This window comes from Portunus trituberculatus, chromosome 40, assembly GCF_017591435.1.
Source record: "Portunus trituberculatus isolate SZX2019 chromosome 40, ASM1759143v1, whole genome shotgun sequence".
NCBI lineage: Eukaryota > Metazoa > Arthropoda > Malacostraca > Decapoda > Portunidae > Portunus > Portunus trituberculatus.
This window is the reverse complement of record NC_059294.1, coordinates 2,082,276-2,105,000: the sequence shown is the minus strand read 5'-3', so window position 1 is coordinate 2,105,000 and position 22,725 is coordinate 2,082,276. Positions and strand designations below refer to the sequence as shown.

Genomic DNA, 22,725 nt, shown 5'->3' with positions numbered 1-22,725 from the left:
TTATGGTGATGTAAGTCGTGTTTCAGTGGCAGTGTTGTGGCGGTGGGGGAGTTCCGCTGTCGTGGTTACGATAGAGTTGGTGGAATGGAGGTTGAGGGGGAGGGGTTACCGTAGTGTGGTGTTAGTGTTTCAATAGTGTGGTGGCGGTGTTTCCGTGTCGAGGTGATGTGGTGGTTGCAGTGGTGGTGGGGGTGCTGGTGGTGGTGATGATACGTGTTATTTCAAGCTAACTGTATATTGTCTTTCCAGAATATCATCATGTACGAGTTCCTGCCAGCTTTTGTGGGTGAGGAGGTGACCACTCCCTACAGGTACCGGCCAGACATCCACCCCGGCATATCCCACGTGTTCCAGTCTGCAGCCTTCAGGTGAGCGCTGGAGTCAAGCAAACTTTTTTCCATTCTTCAATAATCTGCAGGAAACATTGATCCCTATGGCAGATTTCTAACCCTTTCATTACCCTTTAGACACTTATTTTTGTACTAAACTCTCCTAAATATTTTTTTAGTCTTAAAGAAAAAAATCCCATACCATCTATCCATGTGTAAGTAAACTCTATCAACACTGATATGGGTAATTCACAAAGTAATTCGATCTTTTCCATTTCACTCCATAATCTGCGGGAAACAAGGATTTCATGGTGATTTCGTATTTATTTTATTTATTTATTTATTTTTTTTTTTTTTAACCCGCGGTGGTTTCTTAAAATTTGCTTGAGCAAGTGTACATTTTCCCATTCTACTCAATAATCTGCAGGAAGCAGTGGCCCTTGCGGTGGCTTCTTAGGTCACGTGAAGCAAACCTTTCCTTTCCACTCAGTAAGTGTATGGAAGGAACAGTGACTTTTGCTTTCCGCTCATTATCTTCAGGAACAATCACTCCTCAGTTTATAAATAATGGTCCAGTTTTTTTTTAACGCTTTGTTCTCTTAAGGCAGGCTCACACGTGCCAATTTGCGACTGAAATTGCAAGTTGCTAGAATGATCGACTGAGCCCTTCTAGTCGGAAAACGTCACACAGAGTGACTGGAAAGTATCGACTAGTTGGCTCCTTGGCGGGAAGTGAGTGTAAACAAACAGCTACCCGCCAAGTTGTCTTCCTCCAATGACGATGCTGAAGCGGTGGTTGCTCTTCTTTTGGCGTACAGGAAGAGTCAACTGAAAAGAAAATGTCTGCGAATACGTCCCAGGCTAAGTAGAAGGAAAGAAAGGAGTGTCTACCACACACTGATCTTAAGAGGACTGCGCACAATTGCGATCAAATCAAATCTGGACAAATCTTCAATCCTCACCTCCAACAACACCCTGCACTGAGGGAAACAGTTCTTGGAGAGTGGCAGTTATTTCGTCGAAAGACAATTCTTTTTCTCTCACCAACTCTAACATCTTCTCTATATCGACACAACTTTTTCAAAGCTTACTCCGTGACGTCACAACGTAAATAAAGTCGCAAAGCGGCTGAACAAGACCAACATGTTGGCCTTGTTTTGCGACTGGTTTCTCCAATCGCTAGGCACCGATATTCAGTCAAACTCTACTGACTTGCAATTCCAGTCGCAAAATTCTACGTGTGAACCCACCTTTAGGAAGATTATTTTCATAGGTCACAGATGAGTCAGGTCCTTGTGGGTGATTTTACTGTGACGGTGTGATCTGCATGGTTATTCATCGCAACACCTAAACTCCTGTCTACCAAGGTATATTTAAGGCAGTCGATGTAAAACACTAAAACATTTTTGGAATACAACTGATGTTTTCCGTCTCACAAGATTCTTCATTCAATGTGATAACTACTGATATGAGCCTTAATGTCCATTCATACAAGTTACAGTCTACTTAACACCTACCTAAATGGGTTCCTTCGAGAAGGTGGCCACAACAGAGTCATTTTCCTATAAATCTCACCATCCCCGCCCACCACCACGCCTGCCTCACGTTTCATCCCTCCAAAATGCACGTTTGCCTCACCACGACTGTCCCATATCTTAGCTCCAGCGTGGGTCGCCTCCCCTCCCCGCCACACTCATTCCCCACTGCCTCTACATGATTTATCTTCACGTCTTTCCCATCTTTCTTCGTTGGTGTTCTTCGCTAGCCATCTATTGTATATATATATATATATATATATATATATATATATATATATATATATATATATATATATATATATATATATATATATATATATATACAACAGACAACTCAAGAGGTGCAGAGATGCCCTAATGGTTTATTGCTCGCACCATGGCGGGGATCGCACTGACGCGGTATCACTCCGTGCTTGGTTCCCCTTATGGGCATTATCTTGTGACGACACGGACCGGGTTACGGGTGGAGCAGTTGGTGTAAACATGGATGGTACAGAAGGGCCCTCCCAAGTTTCTCCAGGGCTTTTCGGTGTCTGGTATACAGCTCGGGCAGACTCAGGGTGGTCAGGGCGTCTTCGTAGTCCTTCGTAGGCCGAGAATGAGCCTACACGCTCTCTTTAGCACATTCTCCAGGTGCTGTTGTTGAGTGGAGAAAAGAACAAATTTATAGTCAACTTCTCACATGTGTCCTTTCTACGGACCGTATAGTTAGATTATTTTTATTTATCAAGCTGTTACTACAATCATGAAAAGAAAATACACTTGTAAAACGTGTTAATAGTAGGCGAAAAAGTAAGATTGGGTTATCATTATTACCCATTTGTTATCATTATGTGTGTGTTGTGTGTGTGTGTGTGTGTGTGTGTGTGTGTGTGTAATTCACTGTTTGATCTGCTGCAGTCTCTGACGAGACAGCCAGACGTTACCCTACGGAACGAGCTCAGAGCTCATTATTTCCGATCTTGGGATAGGCCTGAGACCAGGCACACACCACACACCGGGACAACAAGGTCACAACTCCTTGATTTACATCCCGTACCTACTCACTGCTAGGTGAACAGGGGCTACACGTGAAAGGAGACACACCCAAATATCTCCACCCGGCCGGGGAATCGAACCCCGGTCCTCTGGCTTGTGAAGCCAGCGCTCTAACCACTGAGCTACCGGGCCGTGTGTGTGTGTGTGTGTGTGTGTGTGTGTGTGTGTGTGTGTGTGTGTGTGTGTGTGTGTGTTTAAACTACGTTCCTTAATCCTAGAGTCCTTAAAACTAGGGTTCTTAAAATCACGGTCCTTAATCCTAGAGTCCTTAAATCTACGGTTCCTACAGCTACACATTTTTTTTTTACAGCTACAATCTAAGTCCAATGGGCAATGGTGTGCATACCTCCAGCCCCTCACAGGAACGAGCCCAGTCCTCCCCTAAAGGGCTCCTCAGATAGTCAGATGACAGTGTCTGCTGGGGACTGTTCAGTCCCTAGTAATTCATGATGAACATTTTCTGGCTGTGAGGGGCTGCAGGTAGGCACCAACAATTTTGTAGCAGGAGGAGCAGGAGGACCGGCGGTGTGATGCCGGCATAGACCTTGGGCCCTATTAGGTTTAGCCGGCCAGCTTCTCCTCCAGCGCCTCCTGCAAGTCTTTCTCGTGCCAGAAGAAATTTAGTTTCCGGAAAAGATTTGCTTTTGAAAAGAAATACATGTTCACCGAAATCTTTCTGCGGCTGCCGCCGTTACGGCCTCAAGTGAATATACACCCATGAGAGTCATTGCAATGCTACACCGTGCGGCATGTGCCTGACCGGCAAAAATCGTTCGTGAATGTTTTTCAATATATTTCTCTTTACTTTTGCGTTTCACTTCCTTCGTTAAGGTTTGGATTCGAATGCTAGCCTCACGGTGGTCAAAATAGAAAGTCACTGAATCCCACGACCGATGAGGCGGCGTTTGGTAGCTGCCTCCACTCCGTCATCTTTATGTCGCGGCGCGGGATTAACGGTCTCGTCGCGCCTCTAACGATGATGTGATGCCAGCGCCAAGTGCCAGACAGGGGTTTCGAGAGATAGTAGGTCTTCCCGTGGGAAATCATTGCCTCACTGCTCGCCCCTCCTCGCCTCGCCCCTGCCAGTGCGGGTCGAGCCTATACGTTGCCTAACCTGGCCGGCCGTCACGTCTTGGCGCACGACCTACTAAGTGGTCGACTTTCCCTTGCTGGCGGCGGAGTTGTTTCCCTCTGCGCCGTCGTGGTTATCAAATCATACCTAAGGCATCGTATGGCTGAGTGTTTCGCTGCCACGCGTGTTCAAGGAAGTTCACTGTTGCTCACCGTGGTGCGTGACAAGGTTTTCCAAGGCCAGTGACTTGCGATCCACAGACACCAACAGAACAGTTCATGCGTGGCGTCACAGGCTTCTCTTTAAGGCGCGCTGAGGCTGGACAGGAGGGAGAAATTCTTGCTGCTGCTGTTGTTGCTGCTGCTGCTGCTCTAGATGGACAAAAAAAGTGAGAGTCCTAAAGGCCATGATCGATTTGCGGCCACTCACCTGAGCCCTGCTGGTGAAGGAAGGGAGATAAGCACAAGCTAAACGACAGGTGTGGCCTTAACACCTTCCAAAGACATAATGAGTCACTGGCTGCAGGAGGTGGCTTGTGAATGGTTGGCTTGGGTGGTGATAATTATAGCAGACATCATTTTTCCATCATGGAAAGAATTTTTACTTAATGTTATTTTTCTAATATCATTTTTCTAATTGCTGAAGTTTTACTAATAACCCTTTTTCTTTCATCTCTTCTGCGTGTGTTGGTGGGTGCGTGGACGTGCAGGTTTGGCCACACGCTGGTGCCGCCAGGGCTGTACCGGCGAGGTCCGGGACCAGAGTGCAACTTCCTCAAGACCCAGAGTGGCAACCCTGCCCTGCGCCTGTGCTCCACCTGGTGGGACGCCAACGTGAGTGTTCCTTCTGCTGGTGTTATTGTTGCTTTAAGATTTGAGATTTTTAAAGCCAAGAAATGTCTTGGTAGGAAAAAGATGAGAAGGCTCCTTACACCTCTGGCCCGTATCCATCACTCCGGTGCCCCGCCTCTGCCTCGACGGTCTACCACTAAATCGTCAGTTAATCATTTTCGCACCTGTTATTTCATCAACCTTCACTCGTATTATGCCTTTATTTATCCTTCCATCCGCCTTTCTTCAGCTTTTCTGCAATCATTACTTCCCTATAGGCTTCGTTCAAGAAACTATATGTTAAAACTTAGCACTGCAAACAATAGCTTGAGACTTAACACTGGGACGGCATGCATGTGATTATTGCCCCCTTGCCACGTCGAGAAAGGAAACTCAGCCTGTTGAAAGTATGTGTGGAAGAGGGAGGTGTTATTTCATTCTTCTGTGATCTAGACCTCGAGGTATTTGTGTAAAAGAGAACTGGTATCACTCTGAAATCCATCTACCTAAGGTACGGTCACCATTCATTATACCAAAGTGAACACTGAATAAAGCCCAGCAGAGCGGTGACGTGTGGTAATATCTCGCATGATAAAGTTTTCCAGAAACACTCGTGTCAGAGGAGACTAAATGGCCAAGTGCTGTTTGTTACCTGGGATTGAAATATTGGTTGTCACATCAATTCCTTTTGGTTCATTTTAAGGTAGCGTCTCTGTATTGATGAAGTGGCGATGACATTGACAAGTTTATGTATGACACCAACTCAGTAAATGAGATCAGGCACCACTTTTCTGTTTCGCCGGTCAGCAAGTGTGGCAAGAATGCTAGAAAGGAGAATGGTGGGGCAGTAAAGGTAGAGTAACTTTTCAGTCGTGATGGTGTACCTGTGCGGGAGTGAGCCGAAAAGAGACGAAGGGAAGGGAAGAAAGAAGGAAAGAAATGGTGGTTTTGCAATCTTCCACCGCTGTCATCATGATCACTCCACTGATGAGCTTGAGTGTATTCCTTTGCCCTTCCCCTTTCCATTTCCACAAAGCTACTTTCTTTAATATAATGTCCACCTTAGTGAAGATGGCGTAGTGGATAAGGTGATTAGCATGGGATCGGGCAGACGCCCACGCGTAGGTTCGAATCCTATCACGTATCCCCTTGAAACTTTCCCATTTCTCCGGTGGTTTATAGTTACCTACATGTCGCCATGATGCCCAAGTTCTAGATGGTTACACCAAAGATGCGGTTGGGTGGTGATATGGATCCTAATATGGGTACTACTATAAATAAAATTGCCTGCGCCACTAATGGGTGGAAGCTTAACAGTGTTTCCAATACTCTTCAAGTTACCTACAGGCGCTATAGGCCAGGACATAAAAAAAAGACTATTATCTGCATTTCTTTCTTTCATTCCTAAACTCTACCTTACTGAAATCTACCTCCAAATGGCTTTAATGAAAAAAAAAAAAAAAAAAAAAAATATATATATATATATATATATATATATATATATATATATATATATATATATATATATATATATATATATTGAGACAGTGAATTAAATGGACAAGATCGCTTTCGGAATTAATTAAATGTGTTATATTAGGGAACAGCAGCGAGATATATATATATATATATATATATATATATATATATATATATATATATATATATTTTTTTATTATTATGGAGACGGAGCGAACCTCTCACCGTGGAAAAGGAAAAAAATAAGAAAAAGGAAATAGAGATAATAATGATAATGAAAATGATAATGATAGTAGTAGTAGTAGTAGTAGTAGTAGTAGTAGTAGTAATGATAATGATAATAATGATAATGATAATGTTAATAATAATGATAATAGTAATAATAATAATAATAATAATAATAATGATGATGATAATGATAACAATAATAATAATGAAAATAATAAAAACAACAATAATAATAATAATAATGATGATAATAATAATAATAATAGTGATAATAATAATAAAAGAATGCAAATGAAAGTGATCAAATTTACGACTCCATTAAACCTGTGGGAATGATGCACCTTAATTAGTTCCTTTTGTTTTTCGCCGATATTATCAGCGAGGGTTCGAACACCCGCCCTGGTGTTGGAACCCAGTCAGGTGTTGCTTCCTGGACTTAACATTACACCTGCCCTCCTTGCAGCTCCTCTAGGCTGCCGCTCAGTGCTCGGCCTGGCATGTGTAAACTGGTCTGGAAGAAGTCAATTTTAGATTCAGTTTTGGTTTTGTTTGAACTTGGTTGCTGAGGAACAGTACAGTAGGTCTTCATGGTCTCAGACAAAAGTGCTCCTCCCCAACCACACACTAGGCCACCAGGTAACAAAAACAAATTGCTTTGTACCCTCGCACACTGCCTGCTTATGAGTTCAATTTTAGCATTAGTTCCGCTTTACTTTACTTAACTTTAGCCTAGTTAAGCAACGGTAAAGGGGACCCACAAACACGTGTTCCTCGTTGTCATCACACACAACCCCAGCAATGTTTACCATACTGAGCAGAAGCACACCACTTTATACCCTTGTAGACTGCCTGATGCCAGTGTATCCTTGTTTAGCGGTACACCATAAGCATGCCAAGTTAGTATTCCCGAAGGTAAGAAGAACTAATGAAATTACCCATATACAGTGCACTTCATGATTCGCGAGAAGGAACGAGGATAACTTTGGCCTTGTTTGATGTTTTCACTTTCGTGGTTCATCCACTTTGGTATCATTACATAATACCATACAAACAGATGTACAGGTGTGTGCTAGAACGTTCTTATGATTATTACTGTCAAATCCATCAAAAGAAGGCGTAGTAGTAGTAGTAGTAGTAGTAGTAGTAGTAGTAGTAGTAGTTTTAACATAATGGTCTCTACCATTATGATAACATAAATAGATATTATAGAACCGTACGAACAGATAAACATAAGTATGATAGATCATGCTTTTATCAATATTATTGCTGCAAACTAATCTTAAGGAAGTGTTGTTTTAAAATGACAATGACCTCTGTCTGGTTTTACGTTGAATACTTTCTAATTTACTCGGTAAATGCCGAGCTGCCAGCACGCGTGGGGAGGCGAGGCACATACTCAATGTAATATAGCGGGATGTCAGTAGACGGCAGCACCTCCAGCACGCTGTCCACTGAAAAGAAAGTGCAGCAATGGATAATTTTCTGAAACACATCTGCCCCGCAACTTCACCACATTCAAAAAGGTTGTAGTTGAAGTTTTTAAGGATGTTTTTATGGGTCTAGTGACAGATTAACGAGCTTTCTACTTATTCAACCGCAGAAATACTATTGAGAATGCAACAAATAATCTCTGTGGCCTTTGAAAATAGTACGAGTGATGAGAGAGCAAAGTGTTTCAGAATACAGGCCTGTGTGATCTCAGGAGGTCATGACAGCGGCGAGTGTTAAGGTTCAGGCGTCGTGCCAAGTCTTTCTCAGCTTAACAGGTTGTGCTGCCCTGCGTCCCGTCAGCTCCGTGGACACAAAGCCGTTTGGTCATAGAGGACGTCCTCGTGCCTCGGGTTTTCCTGATCTCACCTTCCCTGAGGTTATGTACAGTATTTGGATTGAGAGGTCTTTCTTAATTCAAAAGCAGTGCATGTGAAGGTAATGGACTCGTGTACTGTATTGTACATGTTAATAACTCTCTCTCTCTCTCTCTCTCTCTCTCTCTCTCTCTCTCTCTCTCTCTCTCTCTCTCTCTCTCTCTCTCTCTCTCTCTCTCTCTCTCTCTCTCTCTCTCTCTCTCTCTCTCTCTCTCTCTCTCTCTCTCTCTCTCTCTCTCTCTCTCTCTCTCTCTCTCTCTCTCTCTCTCTCTCTCTCTCTCTCTCTCTCTCTCTCTCTCTCTCTTAGATGATTCATGAATATAATGAATATAATGTACTTTATTGGTAAGGATTATTCTTAGTCTTTGCACACAGAACCCAATGTTGGACAGCACTTGCTACAAACTAATTGCAACATTAGCCTGCTACTTTTTATATAATCAAAGTAAAGTTAAAAACTCACAATTTCCATATAATTTAAGATAACTAACATATACACGAGCTACTCATCCCTTTCTTCGCCTCCCGTGATGGAGACTAAATAGGAAAACTGCAGGATTGCTTGTCATTGCTACTGATGCCGATGTCAGAATTATTAAAGCTATTTTGGCTTAAGAGGGAGATCACGTAACCCTTTCAATGCTATTTGATGCATCATTTCTTCATCAAAAATGATATTGGGACATTTAAATTTTATTCTACAGATAACTGAAGATTGTACTCGCTAGAGTGGCGAAACACTGGAATATCTATTCTTTTAATCCCTTCCTACTGAATATCGTTGAAAGTGTACTTGTAAAGGTTATGTATATATAGTATTTTCAATAGTGAACATCGTTGTATATTGGAGTGAAGCAGTTAAGGCATTGGTGATCGTATAATACATCTGTCAAGGAAGTCACAGTCTTGCAAAAGAGTATACCTTCGAAATGACATACTACTTTCTCCAGCCAAACAGTGCGTAACATTTCAAACGAGTAAGCAGTCGACTACTACACTGCCGGATCTTGGAAGTCACTTTAAACGCGGAAGACGAAAAAATATTTACTTTACAACGAAAAACTCCATTGCAAGTGTCTCGTCATGTTACTTTGAAGGCCAGAAAAAAGACCTTATAAAACGAGTAGTGTTTGCCCAGGGCGGGAACGATGACCTTATTTATAAGAAAAAAGGCGATAATTAGAAAGTCAACATGGGAATTACGTGTTTTTAGCGATGTGGTGAAGGCCATTGGTTGGTGGAGAGCGACAGTGGTGCTGCCTTGTATCCTGATTGATGGGAACGTTGCGGTACTGTCGTGGTGAAGTCTCATTGGCCAGGCATCGTGAAACCTCATTTTAATATTGCCACAGATCTTTGCTTTGCGTTGGTGAGAGAATGCACGCGGAGCATTGCACTAGAGGTTTTGACTGAAGTGCTGGAGCGGAGTAAAGTGGTGATTGTGGTAACTCTACTTTGAATTATGACGGATCAAGAGAAGAATGAGGAAAGATAAAAAAAAAAGAGACAATAAACAGATACAAGAAAAGAAGAAAAACAAAAGAAAAGAAAAAGAGAAAGGCAAGAAAAGAAAAGAGAAAGCAAACAAGTTCAAAATCTCGGTCACGACATGATGGAATATGTTGGACAGAGGAATAAGAAGTCAAAAAGCAGGACATGGAGGCAGGTCTGGCCAACAACCTTGTTTCGCTTCGGCCTCCCTGATTCCTTGGCTCCTGAGAACCTCATCACCACCACCACCATCACCACCACCACCCTCTGCCTTGTCATCGCCAACCACTGCCTGGTCACCTCTTGGATCCGTATCAAGGATGCAGCGCCTGGACTCTTCCTGTTATGATTCTATTTCCGTGTTCATAATTACGTTTGCCCCAGTCTTTGCCAATAACTCCAGTGGCGACCATATTTCTTTCACCAACAAGGAAAAGACAACAGATTATTATTATTGTTTTATCTTTCTTATTTTCTTCTCTGCTCCACCATTCCCTGCTCCCACCCCCCGTGATGTGGGTGAGGCGTGGACCCTTATGGCTTGTGGCTTGCATCACCAACATGAAATTACAATTAGAAAAAAAATACGAACAGCGATCGTGACCATCCCTTGATCTACATTTTTGTCAGAGAAATGCTAGTGCCAAGTCGAACCCTGCGTTAGAGAAGATTAGAGGCACTAGTTTTTATTCACCACGATAGCCATGTCTCTGGCAAAGGTCAGAGGGCGAGGCTGTGTTGTGTAGAGTATGCTGACCAGTAAACAATTTAAACAAAAAGAACCTCGGACGCAGCGAAGCCATGAAGGACCGTGACGTGATGCATGTAATGACTTACTTGTACTAAAAAAACGCTTTGCTTCTCTTACTACGACTTTTTTCAAAGACCACAGATGACCAACTGGATTCTCAAGACGGCTTATTCTAATGATAATATAAAAAGTGTAATAATGATTCACTAGACACAAAAAACGGCCTTTAAACACCGTTGTTAGTCGAAATGTGGATGAAAATCAGAATAGGGTTCTTCATGGGCGCATCACTAGCTGAACGAGTTGTATGTTATGCAGTCTAGCTAAGTACAGAGATCCGAGCCGAGACACAAGCTGCCTCTCGTATCCACCCATCCGTCACCCACAACCTGCCGCCCACCACTCACAAACAGTCACATTACGCCTGTCACTCGCAATACACCGCCGGCAAACCCATAACATGTTCACTTACCACCACCACAACCCATACACCACCTCCTTCCAGCCCCCCCATTCTACCTCCCTTAAACTGACCACTACTACCACCATCACCACCGCCACCGCCGTCCCTTCTCTTTCCTCGTTAGCGGCCTTCCATCAGCCTTCCATACACCCTCAGCACCTTCCCTCTCCCTTTACCGTTCAATCCCTGGGGCTGACCGGTGCTCGTTCACCGTGGAGGTCCTACAAGAGGCACCCACCGTTCACGGACACAAACAAACACAAGGGCGTCTCTGGGTGCGATATCCTTCAGAGTTCTACCTGCAACCATAACGAGAGAGGAAGGGAAAAGGGAAACGGGGAAGATATAAGGAAGGAAAGGGTAGTTAGTGAATGACGAAATGGAAGAATAAAGGAAGAATGGAATTAGATTTGAAGGATAGATGGAAGAAATAAAGGAAAGAAAGAAGATAGTAGAATGAGTGTTGGAGTAAGGGAAGGTGGAAAGAACGGAAGGATTAAAGAATTGATGGATGGATGGGATGAATCGGTTTGCGTGGATATAGTAAGAATCTTATGAAACACCCAAGTTTTGTTGCGTCATCACTAACAGTCAAACCTTTTTCTTTCCTTTTCCCGTTTCTGACCGTACATTTCCACATCACACATAAAGGAGCAAGTAAGCGATGTCAGTCCCAGTAAGAGAATCTGAAATCTGTGGAGTTCAACTGATTACGTCATTACTTACTATGAAAAGAAAATCTCACGTGTCTATTTTTTTTTTCTGGATCCTCAGCTATGTATATTCTCCTTTCCTTTCTGTCACTCCTCATCAAAGGAAAAACCACATGTAATTCACCGGTGTGCTTCCTGAATGCCCAGGTGTTTCGCTGTCCTTGTGTCGTGGCTTCCTTCGTGACTAGTTTCCATGGAGAGAGGGAGAGGGAGAGGGAAAGGAGGGAGTAGAAAGGGGGAATGTCCTTAGTTTCATCATTCATCCAAGAAAAAAAAATCACTGTGATGCGGCAAACGATGTGTTGATAGACCGACAATCAAGGTGAGTGAGCCTAGTGTGGGGAAGGTTTGGATTAATGTTTGTGTCGCAGGAAAGGACTTTGGGAATAAATGGGGAGAAGGGAGTAGTTAGTGGTAGTGGTGCTGATGGTAGTGGTGATAGTGGTGTTAGTAGTGGTAGTAGTAGTAGTAGTAGTAGTAGTAGTAGTAGTAGTAGTAGTAGTAGTAGTAGTAGTAGTAGTAGTAGTAGAAGTAGTAATAATAGTAATAGGAGTAGTAACGGGGGTTGTTGTTGCTTTTGCTGTCGTTATTGTAGCAGTTATAGTTACTGCATTAGTAGTAGTTGTTGTAGTAGCAGTGATAAAATAGTAGTCACGTCAGAAAGTAGTGTAACAATACAATATGATTACCACCTGTATCCCAGACGAATGCCACTCTCAGGTGACAGCTTGCATCTCACCTCACCCTCGCTTAGTCTCTCTATCCCTTGAATAAAACACCTGTAGTTTGCACCTCAGCTTACTCTCATCAGACTATGTTCCTTGAGAAAATACCCGTACAATTCTTTCTCTTTCCTCCATCCCGTGGACCTTTGATTAATGGCAGATAAATACCAACTAACCACTCCATCGATTAGGCAGTTCTGTGCTCTGAAACGAGCACATTCTTTATCATCTACTACGTAAATAAACAAAGAAGCTGCTAATAATTCCATCGTCTTTAGCATTACAAAGAACTCTCAAGACACCACACAGGGCACAAAAGGATTTGAAAAAATGAGTAAATAAATAAGAGAAAAGGAGAAAGACAAGAATTGTGGGAAATAGGAATGCAGTAACTGGGAAAAGAAGTAGGAAAAGAAAATTATAAAAAAAAAAAGTAGGAACGTTTACTTCGAGGCGAGGTGAAGGTGAAATATGAGAGAGTGTCATGACGTGTGGCTCAGCGTGGCTTCCCGCGGCTCAGCGTGGCTCGGGGTGTGCTGCCGAGCTGGTGTGGTGGAGTGGATGGAAATTTCCTGTTTTTTAACGATATCTGAAACGTTCCTTTACATTCATGGATGACGATTTTCTTGTTTTTTGTATGTTTTGTTCCTAGCGTGAAGGATGTTCAAACATATTTATTTGGTATTTCTTATTTTCAGTTATTATATTCATTGTTTTTTATTAATTCACTAATTTGTTTATTTACTTGTTTCTTGTTGTTATGGGTGTGGAGGTAGATAGTTTTCACCTTTATGCTGATTGACACCAAGTAACTTTGCGGTTCCTGTGAATGACAACAATGATCAAATCGATTTTATTGGGTTTTTTTTTTTCTATTTAATTATTTCAAACTTATAAGTGTTTCATTAATTTAGATACATTAAATTATATCTGTAAACTTCCGGAACTAAAATGACTAACATTTCTTGAAATCATCTTCCTGTGTTATTTTTTGGGATAGTTACAAATGATGAAGCTTTTCTACATTAGTGTGTTCTCTTGGTAGTCTCCTTCGCAAGTAAAGATAAACAAGTGCATGAAAAGTCTTCTCTCTATACATGGTCACGGGCAAATAAAGAACAATGGAGGAGGTGAGAAGGGCAAGATAGGACAGGACAGGGCAGGACATACCAATTCATGTTACTCCTCACCTGCCTGTCCTCCACCTGCTTGAAGAAATGTTTATCGCCGATGCTTAAATGATTTTATATATATATATATATATATATATATATATATATATATATATATATATATATATATATATATATATATATATATATATATATATATATATATATATATATATATATATATATATATATATATATATATATATATATATATATATATATATATATATATATATATATATATATATATATATATATATATATATATATATATATATATATATATATATATATATATATATATATATAAGCTTTGTGTGTTGATTTTATTTTTTATTTTAGTACTTTTGTTTTAGTTAAAGGTAAAAAAAATCCTTTTACTATAATTGAGTTTCTTTTGGTTTTGGAAGTTTATTTCGTTTCAGTTTTATTTGTTTTTTTCTTTAGTTGTGTTTTGGTCTTAGAAAACATCGCATATCGTTGCAGTGCAGAATGAATAATTAATCCGTCCATCATAATCAATCAGTCATTCAATAAGTCAATCAGTGAGTCAGTCAATTTCGCAACCACATCATTGCCTTACAGTGAACGACAAGCGACTCGTATTATAAATTCTTTCCGACGCAAATTTATGGTAAGAAAGAGAAAAAAAAGAGGGAAAAAATAACTTTCGCATTAATTGGTGTGTGTCTGTGTGTGTGTGTGTGTGTGTGTGTGTGTGTGTGTGTGTGTGTGTGTGTGTGTGTGTGTGTACGCGTGTGCGTGTACGTGCTTTTAGGGAGAGAGTGTAGGAAACAGATGTTCATGACGAAGTATTACTCTTTTGTGGGATTCCCACAGAAAACAGGGAAGAAAATTAAGAGTCTCTCTCTCTCTCTCTCTCTCTCTCTCTCTCTCTCTCTCTCTCTCTCCGTTGGTCACTGTAAACGTTGTACCCTTGACTGAGCGACAGTTCCGGAGTTAAGAAGAATTATGGTGTAGGGGGGGGGGGTTAGAGACGACGACTGTGATGGAAGAGGAAGAAGAGGAGGTGGTGGTGATGGTAGCGGTGGTGGTAGTGTTAGAAGTAGAGGAAGAGAAGGAAACGGAAGAGGGAGTGGTGGAAGTATTCATGGATGAAGAGAGAGTTCTAGAAGAGTTGGAGGAGAAAGAGAAAAAGGGAGAGGAAAATGATGATTAGGAGTATTCGCTAGAGGAGAAGGATCTTGACGTTGTTACAGATGAAAAAAGAGACTGTAAGAGAGAGAGAGAGAGAGAGAGAGAGAGAGAGATGAGGAGGAGGGGGAAGATGAAAGAATCTGTTGGCGAAATATTGAGAAGAAACGGGGAAGGAGAAATGGAAATGCCAGTTCTTTTAAACTTGAATAGAAGAAAAAATATTCTCATCTCACAGTAAAGGTCACTTGAACGTGCCTGGAGTTAAGAAACACACACACACGCACACACACACACACACACACACACACACACACACACACACACACACACACACACACACACACACACACACACACACACACACACACACACACACACACACACGAGGCGAAAGGGGTAAAATTATGTTATCAGCCACGGTGTTTGTTTTGTTGGTGGTGGGAAAGTGTTTTGAGCTGTGAGACCGGAGAAGGAAGCCAGGGAAGGAGAGAGCGAACGAGTAAGTGGGAAGAGAGGGAGGTGGTGGTGATTGAGGCAAGGGTGTGGCGGAGATAAGGAGAAAGGGACACACACACACACACACACACACACACACACACACACACACACACACACACACACACACACACACACACACACACACACACACACACTAATGAACTCTACCAGTGTAATTATATTCTTGCACGTAATAGATAAAAAAAAAAAAGATACGTACTGATTTTATGAATCGTATTTTTTTATGTAAAGTTACTGTAGGTAGAAGTAATTGAAGCTGATGAAAAGTTACCTAAGAAAACGAACAGGATATCAGTTATAAGTAGTTAGAATTTCGTCACGTTGGAGTGTAGTAAGCGGAATTCCCGAAGGACATCTCTTACCCCTTCTTTTTCTTCTCTTGAATCTGGAGGATATAATAGATCGAGACTACATTTGGGGAACTAAAGTTAATAAAGAAAATATCTTAGCATTGTCAATTTTAGAATCAAATTGCATCTTAAGAATCGGGAAGCCGCTGTAATCTTCTGTGATTTCAATATTCGTAGAAAGTAAGTTCAGACAAAATAATTAAGGACAGGGGAGCGCGGTGACAGTGACTTGTGGGCATTCTGTCGATCCAGGTGACGTGGCGTTGCCCCTGGCGTGGTCAGAGGACGCCGCCGTGACATAGGAGCTGTCCGGCATCTGGAGGTTATCTGAGGATGGGAGAGAGACAAAACCGTTGTTTAGATGGTGACTCCCGGGCGAGCCAGAAATGGACGTGAGGGAATGGTCTGTGGTGCAGTATGGTGAGAGCTGGCCAACTGACTGGCTGGCTGACTACTTGTCGGTTAGTTAGCTGTTGTATGGAGAGATAAATGGATGTGATTGATTGACCGATTGAGTGACTGTAAATAGATGGATGGTTAGCTGACAAACTGAGATTATAGCTACCTACGGGGAGTTTGCTGGTTGGCCAAGTAACTGGCTGGCTGGGTAATTTATTAGCTGATTATTTGGCTGATTAATTGACTGAATAGCTAACTATCTTGCTAGTTAAGTGGCTGAACATCGTAAGTAGTTCCAAGTGAGGCAGAGCTGAGATACAAGTAGGTTATTACCCTGCGGCAGAGACAGGGAGAAGGTACAGTGGCTGGAGCACGTGTACAAATTAGGCGAGTCGTAAAGATGCAACGTAACTGTCAACAACAAAACGCCACTTGTCTGGTAGGGGGAGCAAGGCATGGCGGGATGTCGCTTCAGATAATGAATGAGAGAAAACTAACCAACCGTAAGATAATACAAACAGCTGTGTGCTAGCCACTGAAAACACGACTCGGAACTGGGACATGGACAGTATACAGCAGCCAGCCGGATGCTGCTTACAACAGAAATGGTGTGCACGTGAAACAAAAAAAAACTGGAAAGTGAAATTTGCTCGCTGACCACTCTAGTCCAGAGAGAGCTTATAGTATGTGACGTCAGCAGGGTACTTCCGTACATATTGTACATAGCAATACCGAATACATACGACGCGCTTCCGTGTATCATGTGTGAAAGCAAAACAAGAGACGCGGGAGTGAGTGCATTGGGTGATGTTTTGCGTATACTTGTGTGATCCCACGGATGAATTTGGCGATGATGGTGATAATGGTCATTAAGAATTGAAACAGTTTATGTATCCGTGATTTCCATATCATTATGTATTGACAATTGTCACATATTTGCCTGATGGTGGCTATGTTACGATCGTGCATAGCTTATAAAAAGTGAAATATTCATACCCACTATGCATGATGCTTATGTGCTGAAGTGTACGAGTATTATTGTGTCTTGGTGTTTGTAATGAGTAGAAGTATTTTAGTTTATACTTCGGCGAGTGTCTTGGTGTATGCAATGTTCTGACGTATGTTTTGGCTTGTCTTGGTTTGTGCAATGATGTGACGTGTGTTGCAGGACTTTATGGCGGAGGACACCTTGGAGGAGCTGTTTCGAGGGATGTCGTCGCAGTTGGCGGAGCGCGAGGACGTGATTCTCTGCAACGATGTGCGCAACAAGCTCTTCGGTCCCCTCGAGTTCTCCAGACGTGACCTTGGTGAGAGCAACACACCTGCACCCTTCTCTCCTAATGCGGACCACAGCATTGCCACGCTGCCACTACAGACGCAGCAAACAATAGGCTTGGATCTAAATCAAGGAGTTATGACACCCCTTGTCTGCTAGGAGTAGAGGGTTAATTATTCTACAAATGTGTGTGGGGGTGGGGGAGAATTTGTTTATTTCCCACGACCTAAATCTAAATATTTTTGCATATTTCGAAAAGAAATTATGATTTATGCGTATATTCAGACTCCTACATTTGAAAGTAAGTGTAAATATATGAAATAGGTCAAAATTTGAAAACAATGATGGTAGTAAACAATTGTTATTATCGCCAGAGATAAAAATCATTTGAAATTATTTTGAATAGAGGATGTAAACATTTACGAGCATGTAAACATTTACAAACTTCCAAGCCGAGTGCCCAGGTGGGTTGACGCACATTATCCATTATTTTCTTGGAAACCCTCTAAATTATCTGGCATGACCACTGCTACTGCTGTGAGGCGACCTGCAGACACACCTAATAGGAAGTGGGTGGTTTATAGTGCTTCAAGCATAAGGAAATTCCCAGACTCGAAAACTCGTAGGAATTTCGCTATGCAACACTCTATGGACAGGTGACAGCGCCACACTGTAAAATACGCCATAGAACGGCAACAATAGATACACATGAAGGAATCTTACCATCAAGAAAAGGGCGTCCCCCTAGGTCAGCAGCAGCAGCAGAGTTACCAGCTGGCGCTAGTGTATACGTGTAGTTTACATTTATATGTATTATGCGTGTTGTGAAATGGTGAACCCCATTTCCAGCGAGAGTTGAGTAAGAGTTAGGAAGACAAACATGCGCATCTAGGTAAATTATTTAACGAAAATGTAAATTAGAAGATTATATTTAGGGAAATACTGCTTAGCGCGCTGAGTTTCATTGATTCTCAGGCGGTCAAGGACATTTTAGGAAGAAGCACCTTACTTGATATTATAGCCTTTACTTATAAATGGCAATTGTTCGAAGATATCAAAGTTTTAACTTGTACTGGTTAACCTGCAGGTGCTCTTAACATCATGCGTGGGCGTGACAGCGGCCTACCAGACTACAACACAGTGAGAAAGTGCTTCCAGCTGGACCCCGTTACTTCCTGGGAGGAGATCAATCCAGAATTATATGCTGCACAGCCCAACCTAGTGAACCAAGTGAAGGATCTCTATGGCGGCAACCTTATGAACGTGGACCTGTAAGTGTGTGTATTTGTGTTGTTGCGATACTGCTCTTAGCTAGTGTTTATCATTAAACTTGGGATTTGAAGTAGTCACTAATCATTTACAAGGTATTCAGATGTACGAGTCAACCATTAATGGTTGAGAATTAATATGCATGCAGTCACCAATTAAGAAATCTTAACACAAGTAGCCTATTCCTTGAATAGTATTGGGACCATGCATTTTCATTTTCCTAGCTAGGAGAAACGGGTAAAGGAAGCAATACTAAGTAAATTTGGTGGAAGACCATAGTAATACTGAGAAGTACATTCGTTGGATGTATCGACTCGTCTCAAATTCGGATCGGAGCTTCAAAAAGCCGAGGAGCGAATGACCTGCAGCTGACATTACTTTCTTTTCCCATGTATACGTGGAACTGTTTCCCTCCGACGCACAAAGGCCTTTTTTAATCGTTTAAACTGAGTTGAAATTATTTTTAGTTGTCAATAATGGAATTATGATTTTTGTGTTTGTGACTCAATTCATTCAGGGTAACATCAAACAGGTTACCCACCAGCCGGCTGAAGTCCTGAACTTAAGCTAAGTATTAGTCTCACTTCAACTGAAATTGAGTGAGCACAAAAATATCTTCAGGGAAAGCTCAATAAGTTCAATGACTAACGGAAATTTTATAGGGTTACTTGTATTAAAATTTACCAGATGTGGACAATATCTTGCTTTTAAAATGCAAAGTAGAAATCTGAGCAGTTGTTTATGTAGTGATAAAGCTTGGAAGAATGTTGTGTTCTGTTTTAGACCTGAAATTATGACATGAAGATGAAATTTTTTACAGCAGCTTAGTGTTACAAAGTCGTTTTGGTTGCGGGCTGTAAAGTGCACTATGGTGTTGCAGATACGTTGGCGGTATGCTGGAGACACACGAGGGACCAGGACCACTCTTCACTGCCATCATCAGGGAGCAGTTCACTCGCCTACGTGATGCAGACAGGTTCTGGTTTGAGAACACTGACAACATGTGAGTCCCATTACTGTGTACCACAAACACTGGTGAAGGCTTTTTGAGGAGATAGAGCTACTGGTTGTTACAATGTTGAATTGAATAGCATATTCTGTATTGTCACCTAGCCACCTGTATTAAACACTTGGGTACATGAATTTATATTGGTTGCAACAAAGTAAACTTTTTTTTTTGTAATTACATAGGATTTTTAATAACTGTCCTGAGCTTTTTATAAAATCTTTAGTTTTTGGTAAGGCTGACCATTCCATTCTTCTGACAGGATATTCACAGAAGAGGAGGTGGAGGAGATCCGAAATGTCAAGTTGTGGGACATCATCGTCAATGCTTCATTTGTGGATCCTGATGAAATCCAGCGTAACGTGTTCTTCCACACCGAGGAAGATCCATGTAGGCAGCCCAAGCAGCTCAGTGCCGGGGACATGGACCCATGCCAGTATCTCCAAGGCTACGATTACTTCCAGGTACAGTATCTTCCTTTATACAGAGTCTCAGTACACCACCATCTTTTCTACCAAATATGCATTTCACTGATATGTGTTCAGCTAGAATTGATGAATACTGAATACCTTCTGATTCTGAGTGATTCACTTGGCCTTTCTTCTGAGACTAATACACTCATTTGGCCTTTTTTTTCACCTTATTTTCCATAGCCAATGTCCCTCTTACATAAATATCATGTATACAGTAGTACTACCTAGAAGCAATATCATCATGTTGTGGCTCATTGCAGGGATCTGAGGTGACTTACATCTACTCCTGCATCCTGCTTGCCGCTGTGCCGCTGGTGTGTGCCGGAGCTGGGTATGCCACGGTAAAGTTCCAAAATTCACGTCGCCGTCACTTCAAGACTAAACAGGAGGAGAATAACAACGGTCGCAGTGTTGACAAGATGATGGTCAAGGAGTGGTTACACCAGGTGAGCAAGATGGTGTCATGCTACAGGTTTATAGGACTGGCATAACTACATTAGCAGGAATGAGGGAAAGAAAATATAACATATGGGAAGCAGTAACTTATCAACACAAAAGAGACTTGAGTTGCTCATAAATAGCTGCATAAATTGAAGCCTTAACTGTACTTGAATACTATATGCATCACTCATCCTCCTGATTCCTATACTCTTATATATATACTATCAAGTGGATATGTTTTGTTTTACACATGGGCTACTTAGAGATTATTGTTTAATCTATTTAAATTTGTAGCTTTTGATACCTTTAAATCAAGCATGTTTAATGTCTTTCATTTCTTTTAATCATTTAAGTTCTTCCCATCCAGAATCACAAGAGGATCGTGAAAGTCAAGTTTGGGCCAAAACAAGAGATTTCCACAGTGAATCGCAAAGGAGAAAAGCTGCGAACTCTGTATGTCGGTGATGTAGACAATCTTGTGGTGGAAATTACTCAGGACGCTCGAAGGAAACCCATGGTGTTGTTGCGACCACCAAAGGATCACGACTTAGTGTTAGAGTTTGACACGGATGCTGCTCGGCGCAAGTTTATCAACAAGGTGGAGCAATTCATGAATTCCCACCGCAAGGTTGTAGAGAAAGTCCACACATACAAGGAGCAAATGTTAGCCAATGCCGAAACAAAGGAGCGACGACAAAAGCGTCTGGAGCACTTCTTCAGGGAGGCGTATGAACTCACCTTTGGCCTCAAACCTGGAGAAAAGAGAAAACTAGAGGAAGCTACCAGTGATGTAGTGATGGTAATGAGAACAGCTCTCACAAAGAAGGAGTTTGCCCGAGCTCTTGGTATGAAGGGAGATGACATTTTTGTGCGGCGGATGTTTAATATTGTGGACAAAGACAGTGACGGGTGCATCTCCTTCCAAGAGTTCCTAGACACAGTTGTGCTGTTCAGCAAGGGAACCACTGATGACAAGCTGCGCATCATCTTTGACATGTGTGATAATGATCGTAATGGTGTCATTGATAAGACTGAGCTTTCTGAAATGCTACGCTCCCTTGTTGAAATTGCCAAGACCAACACTGTCAGCAACCAGGAGGTGAGTACCTTAATGAGGGTGAATACTAGTTGTAGCATTTTTTTTTACTGTTAATACAATGTGTTCTATAATTTACTGGTACTTATCTGTTCATGTTTGACAGGTTGAGGATCTGATTGATGGGATGTTCAGTTCATCAGGCATTGACCACAAAGATTCACTTACTTATGATGACTTCAAACTGATGATGCGTGAGTACAAGGGGGACTTCATTGCTATCGGCCTGGACTGTAAAGGTGCCAAGCAGAACTTTTTGGATACCTCCACCAATGTTGCCAGGTAAGTAAAATATTAGCTTGAAAAGAGAAAAAAAATTATCTTGAAAAGAGAGAAAAAAAAAAAAAAACATTTTGGGTAAAGGAAACCTTAATAAGAGACTGCACTGCATTTTCTCCAGGTTACCATTATTTAGTCTGCTTTATAATTTATGTATATCTATTTAATAATACTCATGTATATATATATATATATATATATATATATATATATATATATATATATATATATATATATATATATATATATATATATATAATCAGGTGTAAATTTAGAGTTGTTTTACTGTTTGAGGTGCAGGTTACAACCCATGGAGTAACAACACAGTTTGATGCACTGCATTGAAAGTGTACTATGATTATTTATTCTTTGTGAGCTGGCAGTTAATTGCTGCATGTATACTATAATTATTTAATCTTTGTGAGCTGCTGGTTGTCCCTTCCTGCTCTACAAAAACATATTTAATCTACTCTTGGTTCTTTTCTTCAGAATGACCAGCTTCCACATTTCTGAGATCAGGGAGAGAAATCGTCACTGGATGCTGAAGAAATATGATTCTATTGCAACTTTTCTGGAAGAGAACAGGCAGAATGTGTTCTACCTGTTTGTGTTCTACGTTATTACTATTGCACTGTTCTGCGAGCGTTTCATTCGTAAGTGTCTAAGGAAGCAAAGCAAATTCCAGCTTATTATAACAAGTTGCAAATGATGAAACATTGGTCTTCTACTAAAATTATTAGCATAAAAATTTTTTTTTTAAAAGAG

The 22,725-nt window shown here is 41.4% G+C and overlaps 1 protein-coding gene across 1 annotated transcript in view; it reads left to right on the top strand.

Moving 5' to 3' along the window:
• The window catches only part of LOC123516038 (dual oxidase-like), an 89,345-nt gene that overhangs the window by 55,913 nt on the left and 10,707 nt on the right, over positions 1-22,725 (top strand). Inside the window, exons 7-16 of the mRNA XM_045275044.1 lie at positions 250-368; positions 4,687-4,810; positions 17,289-17,427; positions 18,484-18,667; positions 19,546-19,668; positions 19,934-20,135; positions 20,405-20,590; positions 20,953-21,684; positions 21,788-21,963; positions 22,450-22,613. Coding sequence (XP_045130979.1) covers positions 250-368; positions 4,687-4,810; positions 17,289-17,427; positions 18,484-18,667; positions 19,546-19,668; positions 19,934-20,135; positions 20,405-20,590; positions 20,953-21,684; positions 21,788-21,963; positions 22,450-22,613 — 2,149 coding nt within the window. The remainder of the gene's footprint in view (positions 1-249; positions 369-4,686; positions 4,811-17,288; positions 17,428-18,483; positions 18,668-19,545; positions 19,669-19,933; positions 20,136-20,404; positions 20,591-20,952; positions 21,685-21,787; positions 21,964-22,449; positions 22,614-22,725) is intronic.